The sequence below is a fragment of the Aethina tumida genome, chromosome 2 (assembly GCF_024364675.1).
Source record: "Aethina tumida isolate Nest 87 chromosome 2, icAetTumi1.1, whole genome shotgun sequence".
NCBI lineage: Eukaryota > Metazoa > Arthropoda > Insecta > Coleoptera > Nitidulidae > Aethina > Aethina tumida.
In genome coordinates this window covers 23842143-23862965 of record NC_065436.1, presented here as the reverse complement: position 1 = coordinate 23862965, position 20823 = coordinate 23842143, and the positions used below count along the sequence as shown (strand labels likewise).

The 20823-nt window shown below is 32.3% G+C and overlaps 4 protein-coding genes across 4 annotated transcripts; 2 read left to right on the top strand and 2 right to left on the bottom strand.

The window, feature by feature from the left end:
- Window positions 1–878: 878 nt before the first annotated feature.
- On the bottom strand, window positions 879–5074 carry LOC109595568 (ATP-dependent RNA helicase p62-like). The gene is made up of 6 exons (XM_020010952.2): window positions 5004–5074; window positions 3682–4704; window positions 3250–3488; window positions 1818–1996; window positions 1398–1569; window positions 879–1164 (listed from the first exon to the last, which is right to left on the bottom strand). Coding segments are annotated over exons 1-6 (1623 nt in total). The 5' UTR covers window positions 5006–5074; the 3' UTR covers window positions 879–1156.
- Window positions 5075–6358: 1284 nt separating this feature from the next.
- Window positions 6359–8874, bottom strand: LOC109595569 (ATP-dependent RNA helicase p62-like). The gene is made up of 7 exons (XM_020010953.2): window positions 8697–8874; window positions 8216–8643; window positions 7506–8151; window positions 7221–7450; window positions 6927–7105; window positions 6761–6873; window positions 6359–6658 (listed from the first exon to the last, which is right to left on the bottom strand). Exons 1-7 carry the CDS (start codon window positions 8753–8755, stop codon window positions 6652–6654), a joined length of 1662 nt encoding a protein of 553 aa, XP_019866512.2. The 5' UTR covers window positions 8756–8874; the 3' UTR covers window positions 6359–6651.
- A 122-nt stretch (window positions 8875–8996) lies between these two features.
- On the top strand, window positions 8997–10603 carry LOC109595570 (HIV Tat-specific factor 1). The gene is made up of 2 exons (XM_020010954.2): window positions 8997–9179; window positions 9235–10603. The coding sequence occupies exons 1-2, from the start codon at window positions 9137–9139 to the stop codon at window positions 10542–10544; spliced, it is 1353 nt and encodes a 450-aa protein (XP_019866513.2). The 5' UTR covers window positions 8997–9136; the 3' UTR covers window positions 10545–10603.
- Window positions 10604–11702: 1099 nt separating this feature from the next.
- Window positions 11703–20243, top strand: LOC109595566 (uncharacterized). The gene is made up of 6 exons (XM_020010950.2): window positions 11703–11799; window positions 11957–12049; window positions 14024–14951; window positions 15012–15509; window positions 15683–16079; window positions 17234–20243. Exons 2-6 carry the CDS (start codon window positions 12012–12014, stop codon window positions 17596–17598), a joined length of 2226 nt encoding a protein of 741 aa, XP_019866509.1. The 5' UTR covers window positions 11703–11799; window positions 11957–12011; the 3' UTR covers window positions 17599–20243.
- The last annotated feature ends 580 nt before the right edge of the window (window positions 20244–20823 follow it).

Here is a 20823-nt window from a genome sequence, read left to right as displayed (position 1 = left end):
AATTTGTATTTTTCTATTGACAAACTTTTTTAGGACTTGAAATTGATGAAATCATACTAGAAATTGTTTTATTTCAAATACAGCTACACCCCTGAATTAGGTATTTACCATCATTCATAAAAAAATTATACATATCTGTAAAAAAAAATAAAATCATGAATTTATTTTTTTAATAGACTACTCTATTGAAAATTATCAAAAATAGCACAAATTATCGTAATTTTCAGTAAATAAATTTCCTTTCAGTGAAAATAAAAAAACATTACACCCCAGAGAAGAGGAAAATAATAACTAACATGAAAAACCAGGATCTAAATATTACTGGCAACACACTCAATTTTAAATATAATAAAAAAATGTCTTTTTATTGACCAACATTTGACCAACATCAGTAAACAATATCCTGTATGGTGGTCCATGTTCAGTAGAACAAGTTCAGATGGTAAAAAATACATTCATCGTTCTCCTAATAGAAGTTTATATATCAGATGCACTACCAAAGTTTTGGTTTGGGGTTCCTTCCCTTGTCATGGTATAGGATCATTACAAAAAGTAAAAAAAGGGACATCATGAGATATGTAATGGAACCATTTGCCAATGACAATTTACTAACTACATAGTAGCATGCTTCCAAAGTTGGTTAAAAAATAAAAATGTTGATTCTTGATTGGCCAGTGAAAGTCCGGATCTAACAATATATAATTTAAATTTATATAGAAATTACTCTGATTTCATTATAAAATGAATACAATACAAATAAGAGTGTAATTACTTTAAATAAAACACAAAATATTTTAATTGTATTTAAATAGAAGGGCACACCTATTTAATTAACATTAGGATAGTAATGTTCTCAACGAACAATAAAACACAATGTATATAGTATAAAATTGTTTTATTTTTTTGTTTTTCAATTGAACAGATATCCCAGAGAAAATAAAATCTACGTTCTATCACAGTTATTAAAATATGTTTTACATACATTAATAAATTATGAGTCACAGAATACTTGGAACATTGAAATTGTATACGTCTGTATACACGAAACACATTCAAGTGCATAGAATTCTCCATCTAGTCTAGTTTAAAAATGAATAAATAATACTGAGACATTGGTTTGTACTTGGTACCAAAGGTAATGGTTTGGGTGATGAATCTAATAACCTGAAAGCAAAAGAGTATATAAGAATCATGTATCAATATAATGTACAAAAAGTAAAAATTTTTCTGTATCTGTTGAATTGTTGAACTTTATTTTCATTGAAAAGCAATTGTATTTACTTTCCAATAAACTTGTTAAAGTTCTTTTCTCTCGTCCATAGCGAAACTACTGAATAAAAATTCGTTCAACAGGATTAGAATGGACGTAATCAAATTGGATGGCGAGTTTCACCTACCATTATCTCTCCTTCCATATCCATTCTGTGATTTATTGTCAAATCTTTTATGTGCTCTTGGTCCACTGTTCTCTCTTCCTCTGAAGCCTCCTCCATATCCCCATCTTCCACCAGATTTTCCTCCAAAACTACCAACCCTGCTGGCCATTTCTGCTAATTTTGGATTTACAACCTAAATTAAAAAACAAAGTTAATTAACTGTGAATAAAAAACATTCAAACATTTTATAGTTAAATATTATGAGCTGTAGGGAAACTTGAGGATGGGATCCAGACAGTAAAAGTGTGGACACCGAAGGCATATTTCCCAAACTGTAATATCCCTCCCAACAGCATTCATGCATCATTGATGTTACTAAATGAAGGCATGCCAAATTTGAGAGGGCATCAAATCTACTTATAATATAATATGAAATCTTACCTGATTTGCCTCCTTAAGGACAGATACTAAATCTCTAGCTTGTTTGGAGTTTGATGGGGTGAAGAAGGCATAGGAAGTTCCGGTCGTGTCTGAACGACCAGTTCTACCAATTCTGTGGATGTAATCTTCCGACGAATTTGGATAATCATAGTTGATAACGTATTTAATTCCTTCCACATCTACATAGAAACAACTATTAGAAACAAAATATAAAATGATCAAGGAGTTTCCTGACTCAATTAACTAATTCAATAATACTCATGCAGGAAACTTCTTGATGGGCAATCTTAAAAACTGTAATTTTTGGCTAAAACATGATCTAATGAAATTTTTTTGAAAAGCTGTAAATATAAAATAAAATGTGCATTTACTGTTTTTTTTAGAAGAGCAAAATTTATTGCACCATTTAATTTTATAAATACATTTAAGGCATGCTACGAATTTTAATTTAAGAATTTTGCACTAGGAAAAGTTAATAAAAAGCAAATAATATATAAACAAATACTAACCATGTCAATCGAGTTTCAATCAAAAATCCATGTTGTGATGTTTTATAATAGAGTGATACAAGAAATATAGTAGCAAGTACGGCTGCATTTAAAATTGGAGCATAATACATTTGATTTCATTAAGTGAAATTTTAAATGGCTGACCAAAAGGAAGAACATGTAACAAATCATCGTATCCCTCGAAGATATGCTTATTAATGATGTTCATAGCAAATATCTTGCTAATAATGATAATTTCCTTGATAATATGATTATATCAACACTGCAAAGTGCAAGTTTTCGCAACGTGTGCTGGTTATATCTTCCATTGGTCTTCATTACCTCCACAGCCAACATTAGAGGCACCCGCAAGACACAGAATTGCATCCTTTCAGAAAGAACACAAAAAAGGCGTATCATTAGCAAATCTCATGAGTTAACTAAGTACGCTCATCCTGCATGTGCCTCTGAAACAAAAGGGCACCCAGACTGATTAGCTTTTTCATAGATTTCTGTACTATCAGGAGGTAACATTAATTTAACCAGTTCTATAACCATCCTTACACAATAATACAGTGCACTTATTTAACAGCTTTACATTAAGACTTTACGTTTAAAACGAATTAAATTAATGAAACCTCACTAAATAAAATCATATACAAAAAAATGTATAATACACTAGTGATAAATTCAGATCTTATGTAAGGTTTTAAAATGATAATTTAGGTGATTAAGTGGGATACAATTTGGTTGTAATGTAAAATGGAAAATGTTTGCAAGGCTGTTAAAATATCCAAAACCAGTCTGGAAAATCCCAAAACTGCTACTAGTTCTAATAAAACTCAATTATTGGCCTTTTGATAAGGCACAATCAATCACAAACTACACATGGTTTAATTAAGAAACAAACTGACATTGAATAGAACTTAGCTGTAAATACATACCTAGTCCTCTGGCAGCTACATCAGTGGCAACTAAAATGCTCGATTTCCCATTTCTGAACTCCCGTAGGACATAGTCACGTTCTTGCTGGCTCTTGTCACCATGCATACAAACTGCAGGCCAACCAAACCTTCTAATGCCACGTGTGATATTTTCTACCTTCTTTTTGGTTTCCACAAAAATGATTATCTTTTCACCTTGTTGGGAACTATTGCCAATTTCTTGTAACAGCTGACCTAATCTGAAATTTTATGGTCGTACATCAGTTTAGAAGGCAAAGAGACGATAATTAAAACGTTAAATTTAATTTAAAATCAGGTCTTCTTAGAGGATTATGGGTGCGATAAATGATAATCACAGTTGTTCATAAATCTGGCTCATCATGTGAAATAAAACATACTAAACTAAATATTACAAAACAAAAATAAACTTACTTGTTCTCCTTTTCGTGTTCCTGGCAAACATCTACAATCTGGAGGATGTTGTGGTTAGCAGAGAGCTGAAGAGATCCAACATTGATTTGTACATAATTGGTCAGGAAATCTTGGGCAAGTTTGCGGACTTCTTTGGGCCAAGTAGCAGACCACATCAGAGTTTGCCTGTCGGGTCTGATTTGTTCAATGATTTTGCGGATTTGAGGCTCAAATCCCATATCCAACATTCTGTCGGCTTCATCTAAGACTAAGTATGTGCAACGTTCCAAATTAGTTGTTCCTTTTTCTAGGAAATCAATCAATCTTCCTGGAGTAGCAATGCAGATTTCCACTCCTCTTTCCAAATCTCTAGCCTGGGGTCCCTTGGGGGCACCTCCAAATATGCATGTGTTACGAATATATGAAGCCCTGCCAAAGTCCCTGGCTACTTGTTGAATTTGTTGAGCCAACTCGCGAGTAGGAGCAAGAATCAACACAATGGGTCCTTCCCCTTTGTTGATTGGTGGTTGATTGTTGATATGTACAATAGCTGGAAGAGTGTAGGCAAGTGTTTTACCAGAGCCAGTTTGTGCAATTCCAACCATATCATGGCCACTCAGGGCAATTGGCCAGCCCTGAGCTTGAATTGACGTTGGGGCTTCATAACCCTGATTGCGGATTTCATTCATAACATAGTCAGGGAAGTTTGCCTCATTGAAATTCTGGATTGGGTTGGGCACTTCACCTTCAATAGTGATTTCTTTAGAATTTCTGAATTGTTCTACTTCGTATGTAGAACGATTGGCGACCGCAGGGTGTGGTACATAAAAGTCCTTTTTGAATGGGCGCAGAGTCATGGTGTTCCACACAGGTTTGCGGAGACCCATTCCATTTGTTTTACGATTGCCGCTGCCAAATTTACTTCCACCAAACTTGCCGCCGTCACGCTGACCGCCGCCAAATCTCGAACCGCCATTCGAATAGCCGTTCTCTCTTCCACCGCCGCTGCGAAAGTTGCCGCCAGTTGGCTTATTTCCCCAAGACCTGCAATAATCAATCATATTTGAGTAACGCATCATGTTTGAGAAATCCATTTTGAATCGATTGATTTTTCGTAGAGCAAAACAAATCAAGCAAAACGGTTTGGTTGCATAGTAACGACGAATCAACGTGAGTAAATGCCGTATTGATTTTCACGGCCAACGGCGATATGCAGCCTCGCATGGCGGCCATTTTTAATGCCACACGAGTCAAGAAACACATGAATATTAGAAATGTACAGTATTATACATGAAAAAACCTGTTGACGCTACATTTAGTTCATGAAATAAACGTATACTTACATTTTTGGATGTTGTTGGTTGGTTGGTTGGTTATTACTCTTTGTTGTTTAATGTGGCAACGAAGTAAAATTCTGAAATAAATTACTTAATTAACAATTTAAATATTTAATTCTACAGAGCTTTAAACAGTATTGCTTCAAAATTAACTAAATGAATAAAATAATTTATTCTCCAAAAATGAGGAAGAGAAATATTTTCACACGTCTTACCTCTTCGATGACCACGGGGAAAGAGAACTTTTTGCCGGGTACCAAGGGGCAAGGGGAAAATGCCGCAGTTACGTCATAGGAAGTGCGCATTATACCTAAACTGAGACTGCGCATATCACAGCATAAAAATGCGGTTGATTCGAATTTCGTCACCGAACGCGTGTCAAGGTTATATATTTTTTATTTGGATTCGCATCTCCGCAAAATTTACACTTTGCCATTGCATGATCACGTGAACTTACGATGTCAATAAAGTTGTAGACCATTATTTTTTTTATTTGGCTATGAGTAATAATATTACTTATTGTAAACTTTTATATTATTTATATATTTTTTAAGAAATGATTCATTCGAATCGCTTTGAATCGTTATTTAGATTTTAATAAAATATTTTAAATTCAGTCAGAATTATTAATAATTAATCCTTTAAAATAACTGTGTATGTCTATTTAATTAATTACTTTACATTTTGTCATGGATTTTGTATTATTACATAAAATATTTTTAATTAATTAGTAAGTAAGTACAGTGAGAAATAGCACAAAATTTAAAATAAAGTATTAGCCTCCGTTTACAGGTGGTTAAATAAAATTGTTGGTATTTTGGGTACCCTTTCTTCGTTATAACCACCTGTAAACGGAGAGCAATATTTTATTTAAGTTTATATATAATTTATTTCACAAATATATATTTTTCTGATCAACCACATTCTGCATTTAAGATTTAATTTAAGTTGAAATTATTTTCATTTAGGTACAAAATGAATAATGAGGAAAGGAATATAGTGTAATTATTTTAAATAAAATATAAAATATTTTTATTGCATTTAATTTTTCATATATTGTAATAAAGCAAATTTGTGTGTGAAACTAAAAATCACCAAAATAATGACTGTAAACATATTGTAAGAGGAGGGACTAGAGTATCTGAATTCAACAATATTTAGTATTTCTAAATAAACCAATTTCAAACATAACATACTGTTTACTGTAGTATTAATATAGTGTAATTATTTTAAATAATTTAATTTTGATTACTTTTACTTTGAGATGTACGATTCCTAATTATCGCTAAGATAATATGTGCATATCTCTGGCAACTACTGTTCATATTTTTTAGAAAAAAGTTTAAAAAAAAAAACAAAAACATATTTAAGAATTTATTTATTACATATTGTTATAAATAACAAAATTTTAAACACCGCTTATTAAAAAAAATCCAACATTTCTTTACCACTTTAGGTATAATCAGATTTTTTATAATCCAATGTCTCAACTATCACAGTCTGGTTCAGTTACATGTTAAAATTATTAACTTCATGTAACAATAAACTGAATGTTGCTATAAATATAAATTTCCTTATATTTAATTTGGTAATTTACATATATGTATATAATTCCATTTAATTTTAGTTTGTATACATACTAAGAACTTAATAGTTAATACCTGGAAGTAAACAAAACATAATTAAAAATTGTATAATTAATTTAATTTAGTCGCAGTAATTTAATATAATACACATTGTGATAGAATGTTCAAATGATTTACCTCCTACTAGTAAAACGATTTGTCCTCTGTTGTCTGGGATGAAATCTTGGATTGCTTTGAAAATGTCTGTCTTGTTCATTTTCAGCTAATGCTAACAAATCAGGGTTTATCTCCTAAAATGGTAAAGATAAAAATAAATTTATGTAAGTAAGTTTTAAACAAATACCTGTTTCGCTTCTTTTAATACAGAAATAAGATCTTTTGCTTTTTTAGCATCTTCTTGTGTAAAGAAGGTATAAGATGTTCCTTTCGTATTAGAACGTCCCGTCCTTCCTATTCGGTGAATATAGTCTTCAGAGTTATTTGAGTAGTCAAAATTAATGACATATTTGATTCCATCCACATCTGCAAGCAATTAATACCATTTATAAAAACAAAAATAAAATGAAGCTGTGAAAGTATTGTACTACGTGCATGAAATAAATTTAAAAATGATATAAACTATTTATAATATATCTACCTAGTCCCCGAGCGGCAACATCAGTTGCCACTAAAATTTGGGATTTACCAGTTCGAAAATCGTGTAATACTCTGTCTCGCATAAGTTGTGATTTGTCTCCATGTATACATGAAGCCTTCCATCCTGCTCTATTAACAAATCTTGTGATTTTGTCAACTGTTTTCTTAGTCATAGCGAATATGAGAATTTTTCCATCGGTTTTTGTAATTTCTTCAAGCAATTCTTCTAATCTAAAATTGTCAAAGATTAATTTAATTAATTTTTTTAATAGTTTGATGTATTTACTTGATATGTTTTTCATTCTCATTCACAACATCCACATTTTGAGTAATGTTATGATTAGCACATAACTCCAGTGAACCAACATTCAGTTGAACAAAATTAGAAAAGAAATCTTCTGCTAAATTTCTCACTTCATCTGGCCATGTAGCAGACCACATTAATGTTTGTCTATCAGGCCTTATCTGTCCAATGATCTTTCTTATTTGAGGTTCAAATCCCATATCCAACATTCTGTCAGCCTCGTCCAGTACTAAGTATGTACACCTTTTCAAATTCAGAACATTATTTTCTAACAAATCAATGAGCCTTCCTGGTGTGGCTATAAGAATTTCTACTCCTTGTTGCAACTCAAATGATTGCTTTACTTTTGAAGCTCCCCCATACACACAAGTGTTCCTGACTTCTGCTGACTTACAAAATGGGTATGCAACCCTCTGAATTTGTTGTGCTAATTCTCTAGTAGGGGCAAGCACCAAAGCAATTGGTCCATCACGTTTCTCTAATGGTTGCTGATTCTTAATGTGTATCAATGCTGGTAACATGTAAGCCAGAGTCTTTCCAGAGCCTGTGTGTGCAATACCAACCATGTCTTGCCCACTAAGTGCTATTGGCCATCCTTGAGATTGTATTGATGTAGGTTTTGTGAAACCTAAATTATGATAATTCAAAATTTTATTCTTTTAATGATACATTATGAACAGATGAGTACTCACCCTCTTTTTTTATCTCATTCATGATAAAATCTGGAAAGTTTGCTTCTTCAAAATTTAAAATTGGAGGTGGGGCCTTGTTGCTGACTGTAATTTCATTAGATTTGTAAAATGCCTGTATTTCTTCTTCAGAGCGATTTATTACAGATGGATGAGGAACATAAAAATTCTTTTCAAATGGTGTAAGAATTACATCATCCCAATTTATCTGTTTTAAATCATGTCCCATGCCATTATTATAAAAATTTGATCTTAACTGACTTCCTCTAAATGAATTATTTTGAAAGTTTTGTCTATTGTGGTTTGATCTATATTGGCGTGGTTCATAATCTTCTTCATCAAAGTTCCTTCTTTTGTTATAGTTTTGATTTGTGTAACTACTTGCATAATTAAGTCCAATTTTACATAAAGTTTTCTCTTTTATAATGGAACTAAAAATAATTGTAAAGAAATAAATTTATTAGCACACGTTTAACAATAGTACCTGCTTATTGAAGAGTATAATTTATTAAACTTATTTAAAGTTTTCAAAGAACTCAACATGTTTTTTAATAAATATTTATTAAATAACTTTTAATCGATGAAATAAGTTCAAAGAGGTTAACCGCGTGAGATTGAGGTTATGAATGTAGGCACTAAAGATGGGTTTACACAAATAAAACTTATTTTTGTTTATTTTTATCATATACTTTTACCTAAAATTTCTTGGTAAAGTATACTCTAGCTTATATAAGCTACTATCCAAATTCTCTATCAGTAGACACAGACATTTTTTTTTATAATGAAATTTTTACTTATTAGAAATATTGATGAAAACTACGTTTAGAATCCGTCAACATCCAAAATGAGGTTAGAGTTTAGTAGACACAAAATATATGTTTATTATTCAAATAAGTTATGTTCTTGTTTTAAATACAACTTAGTATGGATGATTTAACAGGCTCAAAAGAAGAGTCTAGTGACTCAGGTACTATTAGCAAAAAAATTGGTGTATTTTTCTTTATTAATATCCAAATTTTTAGATATTTCTAAGACTGAACCTTCAGAAAGTAACATACCAACAGTCCCAGACAAGGAAAGTAATAGTGAACAGGAAACTAATAACCCAAATGAAAAATGCGAAAATGGAGATAATACACAGGGGAGCACCAATGATGAATCTACCAATTCAACATATGATCCAAAGAATGTGCATTATGAAGGAGATGTTGCAATTTACACTGATGCAGCCACAGGTTATCGTTACCAATGGGACAAAGAAAAGAACGAATGGGTAGCAGCCCAAAATGTTGTATATGGTTTTGAAGATGACACTCACGTTTACACAGATGCAGATGGTGTTAAATATTTTTGGGATAAAGTAAAACTGGCTTGGTTTCCAAAGGTTGATGATGACTTTATGGCTAGATATCAAATGAATTATGGATTTACTGAGACCAGTACAAACACTGAAGAGAAGCCTAAAAATGATGAGAACAAACTGGATCAATCAAAAAAGGTTAAAGGAGAGAAACGAAAAGCCTCTGAACCAACATGGTTCCAAGTGGATGACTCTCAAAATACAAATGTTTATGTGTCTAACTTACCTACAGATATAACTGAAGAAGATTTCATCAATTTAATGCAAAAATGTGGTTTGGTTATGAGGGATCCTGTCAGTGGGGTTTTTAAAATTAAACTTTATAAAGAACCAGGTACTGAACATTTGAAAGGAGATGCTCTTTGTACTTACATAAAAATTGAATCAGTTGATTTAGCAATTAATCTACTGGATGGTTATGATTATAATGGACGTAAAATTCATGTGGAGAGGGCCAAATTTCAAATGAAAGGAGAATATGATCCTAAGAAAAAACCAAAGATGCGAAAGAAGAAGGAAAAACTAAAATTAAAAAAACAGCAGGAGAAACTGTTTGATTGGAGACCTGAGAAACTTATTGGAGAAAAAGCAAAACATGAAAAAGTTGTCATTGTAAAAAATTTGTTTGATCCCAGTATTTTTGATACTGATGTCAGTTTGATATTAGAATTTCAACAGGACCTCAGGGAAGAATGTTCCAAAATTGGTGAAGTCAGGAAGGTAATAATTTATGATAGGCATCCAGAGGGAGTTGCTCAAATAAATATGAGCAATCCTGAAGAAGCTGAACAAGTTGTAACATTGTTAAATGGAAGATGGTTCATGAAGAGGCAGCTGACAGCAGAAATCTGGGATGGCAAAACTAAATTTAAAATAGCTGAAACAGATTCCCAAATAACCCAAAGGCTGGACAAGTGGGATGAATTTTTGGAAGGAGAAAGTGAACCAAATTCCAAACAAGTTACAACATAATTATAATTGCAGAATTTTAATAAAATTGTGTACTTTATTAATAAATAAATTTAAACATGTTTCTTGTTTATTATTTCTACAGGATGGTCCATCTAAAACGCACCACGAGACATTATCCCGTTCCACCCCCAAGTGAGGATGTCATCCTCTAAATTTTCTCAAATGGGAATGGAGATCAAGGACTTTTAGTTCTCTATAAACTGCATAAAAATTCATGTAACTGGTAAATTATTGTTGCAAATAGTTCCATTACATCTCTGATGATGTCTCTACATACAAAACGGCCCATTTTACAAATAATTTTTTGCAATATTCCTATATCTTGCCAAGGAGAAGAATGTGTTATTTCAAAAATATTTAGACCTTGATGTTTCATGTTAATCATTATTTTCATCTTCTCTGGAGAGTCTTTCTTCTCACTGAAAATGAATTTATTTAATAAAATAATATAAATCATACTAAGAATAAATTCTAATCGAATATTCTTAAATACATACCAACGAAATCGGATTAATATATGCGTTTGAAGTAATATCTCCGACGTTTATATTTCACTAGACAACCAAATTTCGCATTTATTTTATTTAAGATTTAGTTTATTTTGATTTAGGTACATAATGAATAATGGGAGAAACAAGATAAATAATATACAATAATATATATAAAATTTAAAGTATTTTGTTTGCATTTAATTAGAAGTGTGCGTTTCCTAATTACAGTTAAGATAGTAAAGTGTGCTATTTCTCGGGTCACCAGTCTATACCGTTTATGTCACAATAAAGGATGTCCTTTATTATAAAGGCCTTTTATACACATTGAGTCACAAATGACTTGATGCCCTTTAAGCGATAGTCCGTGAATAAGAAGTATATGATATAAGATGATAAATAATTGTATTCGTAATTATTATGTTGGAATGATTTGTCAAAATTATTAATAAATTATTATACATTAAATTTCACAAAATTCTGCAAGGTAAAGTTATTTAACTATTATAATAGTTCTAAAATTGCGAGATCTGTTAATTAAAATCTTGCATAAAAATAAAGAACATGGTGTACGAAATAAAACAACCGGGACCGTAAAAAATCGATTGACCAAAGGTAGTTTCAAAAAACAGTCATTTCCCACGTATTATGACGTCAGCTGATCTGCGCTGTCGTTTCAGTTCGTGCGCATGACATAAGGTCCGCGCATGTCAATCAAAGTTTAAGAACAGCCCAGAGTTTTGTTGGCCGGTCTTGGTTGGAGCAAGGTGAGGAAATTTCTCTAAAAATTATTAGCAATTTAACGTGCAAACCTCTAACACACGTCATTTTAAATATCTTCGTGGTAACCTCCGTTTGCGATTTAATCGTTTACGGCCGGTTTGCATGTCGGCGAGCTCCCACTTACGTTCGCTTCTTTTGCAGATACACATAATAGGAAGCCATTGAAAACTAAATTACTGACATATTTAGCTGCAAAATGCAGTACAACAATAATATATTCCACAGCAATTCAATGTAAGTATCGGTTTTTTATATTACATAGGTTAACGAATTATGCGGGTTTAATGTCACGGGGAATTTGCGAACGTTTTTCTGGAATATGTAATTTGTTAGGAGGGTGCCATTTTTGGTTGTCCAGTTTTGACAAAGAGGATATTTCACATCAATTTTGCCGATGATTATTAATAAATAAAAATGCAATGATCTGTTAATTTAATCGATATCTGTGATTAATTAAATTCAAACATAAATAATTAATTTTGAAAATCAAATATTGTGATTTAACAAAAAATATTGGTTTTAATACTGTTTAATTAACTTCATTTTCTTGTTTTGAAAAATTACTATTTTATTTCACAAAATATTTTGATTTTATTCATTATAATCAGCTTGAAAACTGATTTGGTATCATTTAATTAAGTTTTAGTTTATGTCATACACTTACAATTACTTTAAACCAGTGATAATAAATATATTTAATCAATTCATTATTGTCTAAATTTTATTGGTTTTGACAATTTAAGATTTTTAAAATTTTAAATTATTGCCTAAATTACGAAATCTGTTTTATCAGTTCATGAGAATACTCGTAATTTATTATATACATCCCTTTTTACATACCATCTGAACCACAATTAAATAAAGAAATTTTGAAAGAATATGTCTTAAAAGGTATAATTTATTTTGACTTTAGTCTGATTAAAATAAATTTAATTTCATTAAAAATGTTTTTTTCCTATGAGTTTCTGTGTTAATATTTATTATAGATATATAGGTTTGTAGTCAAGTTACAACTTTTAATTAAAAGATTATATACAAATAACATAAGTATAAATTATGGCACTCAAATTTTGTCTCTAAATTCATTAACATTTATTTAAAATATAACATCTTTGTATTAGGTTTTAGTTTATTTATAAACAAAATAACTTAAATCAGTGATAATAAATATATTAAATGTGTTTATTGTTTGAATTATATTGGTTTGGACAATTTAATATTTTAAGAATTTTAAATTATTGCCTAATTTATGAAATCTTTTATCAATGTTATTTAGTTCATGGGAATACTGATAATTTATTACATCTATTCATACCTACCATCTTGATGACAATTTAAAAAAGAAATTTTAAAAGAATATGTCTTAAAAGGTATAATTTACTTTGACTTTAGTCAGATTAAAATAAATTTAACAATAATCTATTGTCTATAACTGCACTACAATTATTAAAAATGGTTTGTTTACTATGACTTTTTCCTGTGCTAATATTTATTGTAGTTAATACGTTTGTTGTCAAGTTACAGATTAAAAGATTATAGACATATATACCAATAACATAAACATAAATTATGACACTCATATTTTGACTTTAGATTTGTTCTAAATACAATAACATTTATTTTGAATGTAACATCTTTGCATTAAGTTTTTGTTTATTTATGTTACACAACTTACCTTAAATCAATGATAGTAAAGAAATTTAATTAATCAATTATTGTTTAAATTTTATTGGTTTTGCAATTGAATATTTTAAGAATTTTAGATTATTGCCTAAATTATGAAATCTGATTTATCAGTGTTATTTAGTTCATAGGAATACTCGTAATTTATTACATATCTTCTTACCTATTATTTTGACCACAATTAAAAAAAGAAATTTTAAACAAGTCATTTATTTTGAATGTAGTTAAATTAATATAAATTTAACAATAATTTTTATCTATAACTGCACAATTATCATTAAAGGTGGTTTGTTTACTATGACATCTTCCTGTATTAATATTTATTATGGTTAAACATATTAAAATTAAAAGATTATAAATACATATATATATATATATATATATATATATATATATATATATATATACGAATAACATTCATATTTTGACATTAAAGTTGTTTTAAATTCATTAACATTTATTTAGAATAATATATCTTTGCATTAATCATAAATAAATATGTAAAAAAATTTAAAATTTTTATAGGTATAGATCAAGACCCGATCACAATGACCAGTTTGGAAAGCAATCAAACTATTGGTGCGGCCCTCCGCAGCACAGCATCGCGCCAGTTCAAGACTTTGGTGGACCAGTTACGAAACAATACAAGAACAAAAACCAACAAGACAACCAGCAACTTGCCACGCCTGTATGGTCCGAGACGGAGTTGAAGCCGTTCCGCAAGAACTTCTATGTACCACACAACAACATCAAAAACAGGCAGCAACATGACGTCGACCTGTTCAGACAGAAACGCGACATAATCGTGCGGGGAACGAATATACCCCATCCGAACATTTGCTTCGAGGAGAACAGCTTCCCCGAATACGTGATGCAGCCGTTGCTCAAGCAGGGCTTCAACGAACCCACCGCCATACAATCGCAGGGCTGGCCGATCGTACTCAGCGGCAGGGATCTGGTGGCAATCGCCCATACCGGTTCCGGTAAGACATTGGCTTACATACTGCCCGCCACCATTCACATCAACAGCCAACAAAGACCCCAGCGCGGAGAAGGACCGATCGTCTTGATTCTTGCTCCAACCAGGGAACTTGCCCAACAAATACAGAAAGTGGCGCACGAATTCGGATCGACCACCATGATCCGCAACACCTGCATCTTTGGAGGTTCGCCCAAGGGGCCGCAGGCTAGAGATCTGGAGCGGGGTGTTGAAATAGTGATCGCGACGCCCGGCCGGCTTATTGATTTTCTGGAGAAGGGCACGACGAACCTCCACAGGTGCACGTACCTCGTCCTGGACGAGGCCGATCGCATGTTGGACATGGGCTTCGAGCCCCAGATAAGGAAGATCATCCAACAGGTGCGACCTGATAGACAGGTACTGATGTGGTCGGCCACTTGGCCGAAGCAAGTACAAGCGTTGGCCGAGGAGTTTTTGGTTGACTACATTCAGGTATGAACGCCACCTTTTAACTTTCATGCAATATATTTTACATTTTACCATTTTGTTTAGGTGAACATTGGAAGTTTGTCTCTTTCGGCCAACCACAACATAAAACAAATCGTTGACGTCTGCGACGAGTCAGAAAAAGAAGATAAACTCTCCAAACTCTTAAAAGAGATTGGATCCGATCGTAATAATAAAATAATCGTTTTCGTTGAAACCAAGAAGAAGGTGGACGACATCACCAAACGCATTAAACGTGACGGTTTCTCGGCGATATGCATCCACGGTGACAAGTCGCAACCCGAACGTGACTACGTGCTCAGCGAGTTCCGTAACGGAAAGTCCTCAATTTTGGTAGCAACAGATGTGGCCGCCAGGGGATTGGACGTGGAAGACGTAAAATATGTCATCAACTACGATTATCCAAACTCCAGTGAGGACTATGTGCACAGAATCGGCAGGACTGGAAGATGTTCTCAAGCTGGTACTGCGTACGCATTTTTCACTGCCAACAATCAGAGGCAAGCGAAGGACTTGATTGCCGTTTTAGAAGAAGCTGGACAGGTAAATAACAATATAACATTTGTATTATTCTGGAGTGCCAAAAATAATATTTATTTTGTAAAAATTAATAATTATCTGAATTATAAAGACATTTTGATACGCTCAGAACTAGTATTACACTTATTGTAATAAAATGATACATAGTTAACGGATTTTACTTATTTTCTTGTCAGGAAATCACGGCTCCTCTGCAAGAGCTGGCGCAGTCCATGCGATCGACCCAGAACGGTCGCAACCACTGGCGCAACAACAATCGCAAGAAGGACAACAACTCGCCCGGTTCCAACGGATCGAACAACGGCGGCACCCGTGTTGGACAAAAGACCTGGACGAATAAGAATTTCAACAACGGCGGTACTGACTACAGACAAAACGGTATGCACAACAAGGGTCCCAGAACCAACGACGGACAAATGGGACGCGGCCCAAGAAACGGTGGTTACGGCAACTCGCCTATGCAACAGTACAATGCTTACCAGAATTCGCAATATCAGCACCATCAACCGCAGGGTTACCAGTCATCGTATAGTCCACCGAACATGTACCAGAATGCCGGACCTAGAACTTACGGTTAGTATAAATTCTACCAATTACAATAGTTTAAAGCAAAAATATACCTTCTCTTAGGGTAATAAAGTTGAAGCTATTTAAACAACATATAAACAACACTGATATGTTAGAAACAAAACAATAAAGGCATAATTAATAATTATTTCTGATATGTCACTCTTGTTTATCTATTGCTATGATATCTGACTACCTGTTAGGATTTTTAAGGTCTCTACATATTTTTCCTCTTTTAATTTCACTTGTCAATATCTGGAATATTGTATAGAAAATTGTTACTGCTGAATTCTTTCCAGCATAAGGTATATAAAAATGCATTAATATTTATTAAAATTTATTTATTTTATCTGTGAAGTAGTGTTACCATCTTCTAGTCACTTTTCTTGTTAGGTATCCTTTAAATCAGATAAACAATAATGATTTGTTTGAAATAAAAAATTAGAGGCATAATTAATAATTATTTTTGTTGTCACTGCTGTATATTGCAATGATACCTGACAACATATTAGAATTTTTGAGATTCCTACATATTTTCCCTTATTTATGTCACTTATCAATATGTCGAATATTTTATATAAAAATACTCTAGAAAATGGTTATGCTGAATTCTCTTTACGGCTTAAGCCATCTCAAATATTAAAGTGTTGCGACAACGAAAGTGCATAATGAAAAAAAGTTTAACTATACAAAGAAAGACATCATTTTCAGATATACAAGATGTTCTTTAAATGGCTGCTTAGCTCTCCATAGTAACATATAATACAATAATTTGAGTCGACCATCTTGAAACTAAAATGTCTAAAAATAAACCTACTGGTGTGCTTTTTTGGCAATCTTATTCACCTCTTTATACAATCTATTTAAAAAAAAAACATTAAGATCATGGATTTGGGACATTATAATTTTTATTTTATCCTTTTTGCATGTTTCCTTTTAGATCTCTTACCACTTTGTAAATTGATCAAAGTTTTTAAGAATACGGTTTCAAATAAATTTAGGATACATCAAATAAAATTGTGATAAATTAATATACTTAAAAAATAAATTAGTAAAATAGTAATAATTTTCGAGATATTAGCCAAAGAAAATATCGTCGATTAATATTTAATAATTCTTAAGCCGACAGAATTGTTGATATAACAATATACAATGTTTAGGTAACGGACAACGTGGTTACAACGGACAACAACGCGGCGGCTACAACCAGCGACAGCAATACGCCGGCGGCCCACCACCGGCCACCAGCCCGAACCTTTACCACACGATCCAGCCACAGGCTTACATGATGCAACCGGCGCCGGCGGCCGCCGCCACCGCCGACGGTCTGCAGGGCATCATCAACCACAAGTTCTTCCAGACGACGGGCGGTCGCATACCCGGCGCCGGAGCGACCAATCCCTGCGCCTACCAATCGCTGGGTCAGGGCCAGGCCAATCCGTTCGGACAGTTCGCCGCGGGGCCGATGCCCTATGCGGCCTACTCGTACGGACAGGCGCCGCCCACCGCCGCCGTGCAGCAGTAAGCTTTTAGAAAGGGGAAATCATATGTCCCTCCTTTTCCGATGTTTTCTTACTAATAATTTTTATGTGGTAGGTTATGTATGTCTATAAAAATAAATGTAAATAATTTATAATGCAAGAAAATATACAATAGTTATTGCTATTGCTGATTTGCAACTAGTTTTATGGAATAATTTGTGATCTAATACAGATTGGCTTACAATTATATATTAAAAAGTTACTTACTACATGATGATGTAAGTAAAGAATTATTTAAGATGTACAGTTAGGATAACCAGTAAATCGGTCTAATTTTGAATTACAAGAACCTACCACTCTCTAGAGCTACACAACGCATCGGATAGGGAGAGATGTTGTCAAATTTGTGCGTCCCACCTGCATTATCTATGGTCAAAATTTTATGCATAATTTCATTGCATTGTATTGTTTTTCATGTTGTTATGCGTAAACTGGGTGTTCTCTAGCAAACAGAACGAGCGAATAACGTATTCCTATTGGTGGACTTGGCCAAGTTCACCTTTCAACAAGTAAATACCAATTTCATTAAAATTATTATCACAAATCGACATTATTTTAAATGGAATATGTGTATATGTAACCATATAGTATTTACAGATGTGACGGAAAGGCGTCAGTTTATTTTTTTTTAGTTTACATTAAATATAGATAATAGTTTTAATAAAATGTGGTGCTAAGTCCAGATGACGGTTGGTAATAGAAAAGAATTGATTTGGTTTAAGGTATAGTCCCAGGTGGTGGTTTGCACTGCTTCGCGCTTGATGTTGATTATTGTATTCCATGCAATGGCTCTCCTTACAATTTATTATTACTCTAGGTGTATTTGTAGCTGCAGCGGTTATGATGTCGGTCGTTTGTCCGTTCTTCATATATTATATACACAATTATACATATATTATTAAACCCTATGACCGTCCTGCAGCGCTCCCTATCCCCTTAAAAGTAATGTTTAAATTTATCTTTAGTAAGTGTGTGAATTAGGTTAGTAAAACCAGTTGTAACTATCTGTATGCTGTTGAAATGCACGAAACATATAGAAGGGGAGTTCGGGCTCGTTTCGTTATAGTATTTTGATACATGCTATAAGATATGATTGGATATCTTATTGTAGACTTATAAAGAGTTAATAAAAAAAGAAAATATTAAGCAGTCAAAAGATGATATTTCGATATACCAAAGGATCTAAAATATATAAGTGCTCGTTGTATTATAAAGAATAGTCAAAAGTGATATATTTAGTTGAAACAGAAATTTAATAAACGTGTAAACAAGATAGGTCTAGATGGCATATTTTTTTAAACGATTGGTTTTCGTTATTCGTGAAGGAAACTAGGCGTTTATAATAGAACGAGGTACAAAAGTTTAGGTAGAAATTGTAGTTTTTATTTATTCGGGAGAGCTTATGATTGTTTCGTTTTAAATTATTGCCTCGGCAGTCAGTACTAGCTTTGAAGTATGGATGTTTTGACTGTACCGGAATAAGCCAGAGTGAGAGTTTAATGGTTTTTAGACGTACGTGTCGTGTGCAAGTGCCCCGTTTCTCCGTACATGCCTTTCTGTTTTTAATTTATTGCGGATCTTGACATGACTGCTTGTGTCGTGTACATATGTGTAGTATTAAGTATTATTCTCGTTTGTCGTTTAGCGTGGCGCTGATGAGCGCACGTCCATCTGTGATATTTTAGCGAGTAAAAGGGTAGCAAAAGAATAATATTAACTTTCATCTCCGTGTCTGGGGGAAAACGCCGAGCATTTTCTATCAAACTCCACGCCTAGCGAATCGCGAATGCTGGGTCATTCAATGATTTTTCATTCAACTTTCAAGTTACTGCTGTTTTTTGACAAATTTTGTAAAAATATATTATTCATATATTGTTATAATAGAGATTTGTTGGCTGTGGAAATTGGTAGTACGGTTTAGCAATGTGTAATAAACATTGATTGGAATGTGATATTTTCTATTAAGACTGAAATATCTCTAGATATATTTTTTTTATTATTATCTGCTATGATTGTAATAGTGGGTTAACCAGCACTTTGAATTAATTGTTCAAAGGTTTACCGTTCCAATGAGTTTTAGTTTAATTTTCTGAAAGGTAACAGCGTTTCTCGGACTGAGTAGTGCATTCAAAAGTATTTTGCACAAAGTTATATCATTATTCTACAATGTTATCATTCACGCCATTGCATCTTAACGATTAACGATTTTATCAATATTTAATATTTTGTAATAATTATTTTTTTCAAGTCAATTATTTTGTGGTATTTATTAAAACTCAAAGTACCTATAATATATTTATAAGTCTCGACCAGAATTGTTGATAAATCAACAGTGATCCTGAAAAATTTTTGGTCATGTTTAGTACAATATATATTTACTTCATCATTAGTTTATATACATGGCCCCGCATTAAAACTCTCTTAAGAATAAATAATAATAATATAATTATTTATATACTCTTCTGTAAGTTTCCAGCAAGTGCATTTCTTGTATGTAATACAGTATTAATATAGTAGTATTTAAAATATATTTTTTTTCGATATATATTGTTATTTGTTTATTTTTTAAAATTGATTGTAAATTGAATTTAAAAAAATTATGATATAATATATTCAAATACTGTAGTAATTTCTTTTTTATTTTTAGCTTTAATTAATGCTGATTCTCATTTATCTTGAATACATGTCAATTTTTAAAACAAACTGTTAAAATATTGATGTTTATAAAAATAAATGGAATGTGAAAATATCTGTTGTTTTATTTAAATACATCGAAATATTTTAGTATACAAAGTAAAAGTATGCTTAAATAAGAATAGAGAACTTGTTTGGCATCCTGCAGCATTTTACTTTACAGCGGCTAACGTAAAGTCCGGATCTAAATGCAATTAAAAACTTGTGGAACGACATGCAATCTCGATTAAAATCATAAAATTAGATGGATTTCAGTTATTAATTAGATTCGTGAAATTTAATTTCAGATAACCATTGCTGATTTTCATTGAATCTTTCCCTCGCCATTTACAAGTGGTTATAATGAACAAAGAGTACTCAACAAAATATTAACAATTTTGTTTAAAATTGTGTATACATTATTTAACATATATTTTTCAAAAGTGTGCTACTTCTGTGACCAGCCACATTTTACATTTATTTTAAGTAGAAATTATTTTGATTTAGGTACAAAATGAACAGAAGAAAGAATATAG

Coding starts and splice junctions, on each gene's coding strand:
- LOC109595570 (XM_020010954.2), top strand. CDS start 9,137: ATGGATGATTTAACAGGCTCAAAAGAAGAGTCTAGTGACTCAG. Junction 9,180..9,234: donor AGAAGAGTCTAGTGACTCAG/GTACTATTAGCA, acceptor CCAAATTTTTAG/ATATTTCTAAGACTGAACCT.
- LOC109595566 (XM_020010950.2), top strand. CDS start 12,012: ATGCAGTACAACAATAATATATTCCACAGCAATTCAAT. Junction 15,510..15,682: donor TTTTAGAAGAAGCTGGACAG/GTAAATAACAAT, acceptor TTTTCTTGTCAG/GAAATCACGGCTCCTCTGCA. Junction 16,080..17,233: donor TGCCGGACCTAGAACTTACG/GTTAGTATAAAT, acceptor TACAATGTTTAG/GTAACGGACAACGTGGTTAC.
- LOC109595568 (XM_020010952.2), bottom strand. Junction 3,489..3,681: donor GAACACGAAAAGGAGAACAA/GTAAGTTTATTT, acceptor ATAAAATTTCAG/ATTAGGTCAGCTGTTACAAG. Junction 1,997..3,249: donor TGTAGCTGCCAGAGGACTAG/GTATGTATTTAC, acceptor GTTTCTATGTAG/ATGTGGAAGGAATTAAATAC.
- LOC109595569 (XM_020010953.2), bottom strand. CDS start 8,755: ATGTTGAGTTCTTTGAAAACTTTAAATAAGTTTAATAAATTATACTCT. Junction 8,644..8,696: donor TTATACTCTTCAATAAGCAG/GTACTATTGTTA, acceptor AATTATTTTTAG/TTCCATTATAAAAGAGAAAA. Junction 6,874..6,926: donor TATTAAAAGAAGCGAAACAG/GTATTTGTTTAA, acceptor TTACCATTTTAG/GAGATAAACCCTGATTTGTT.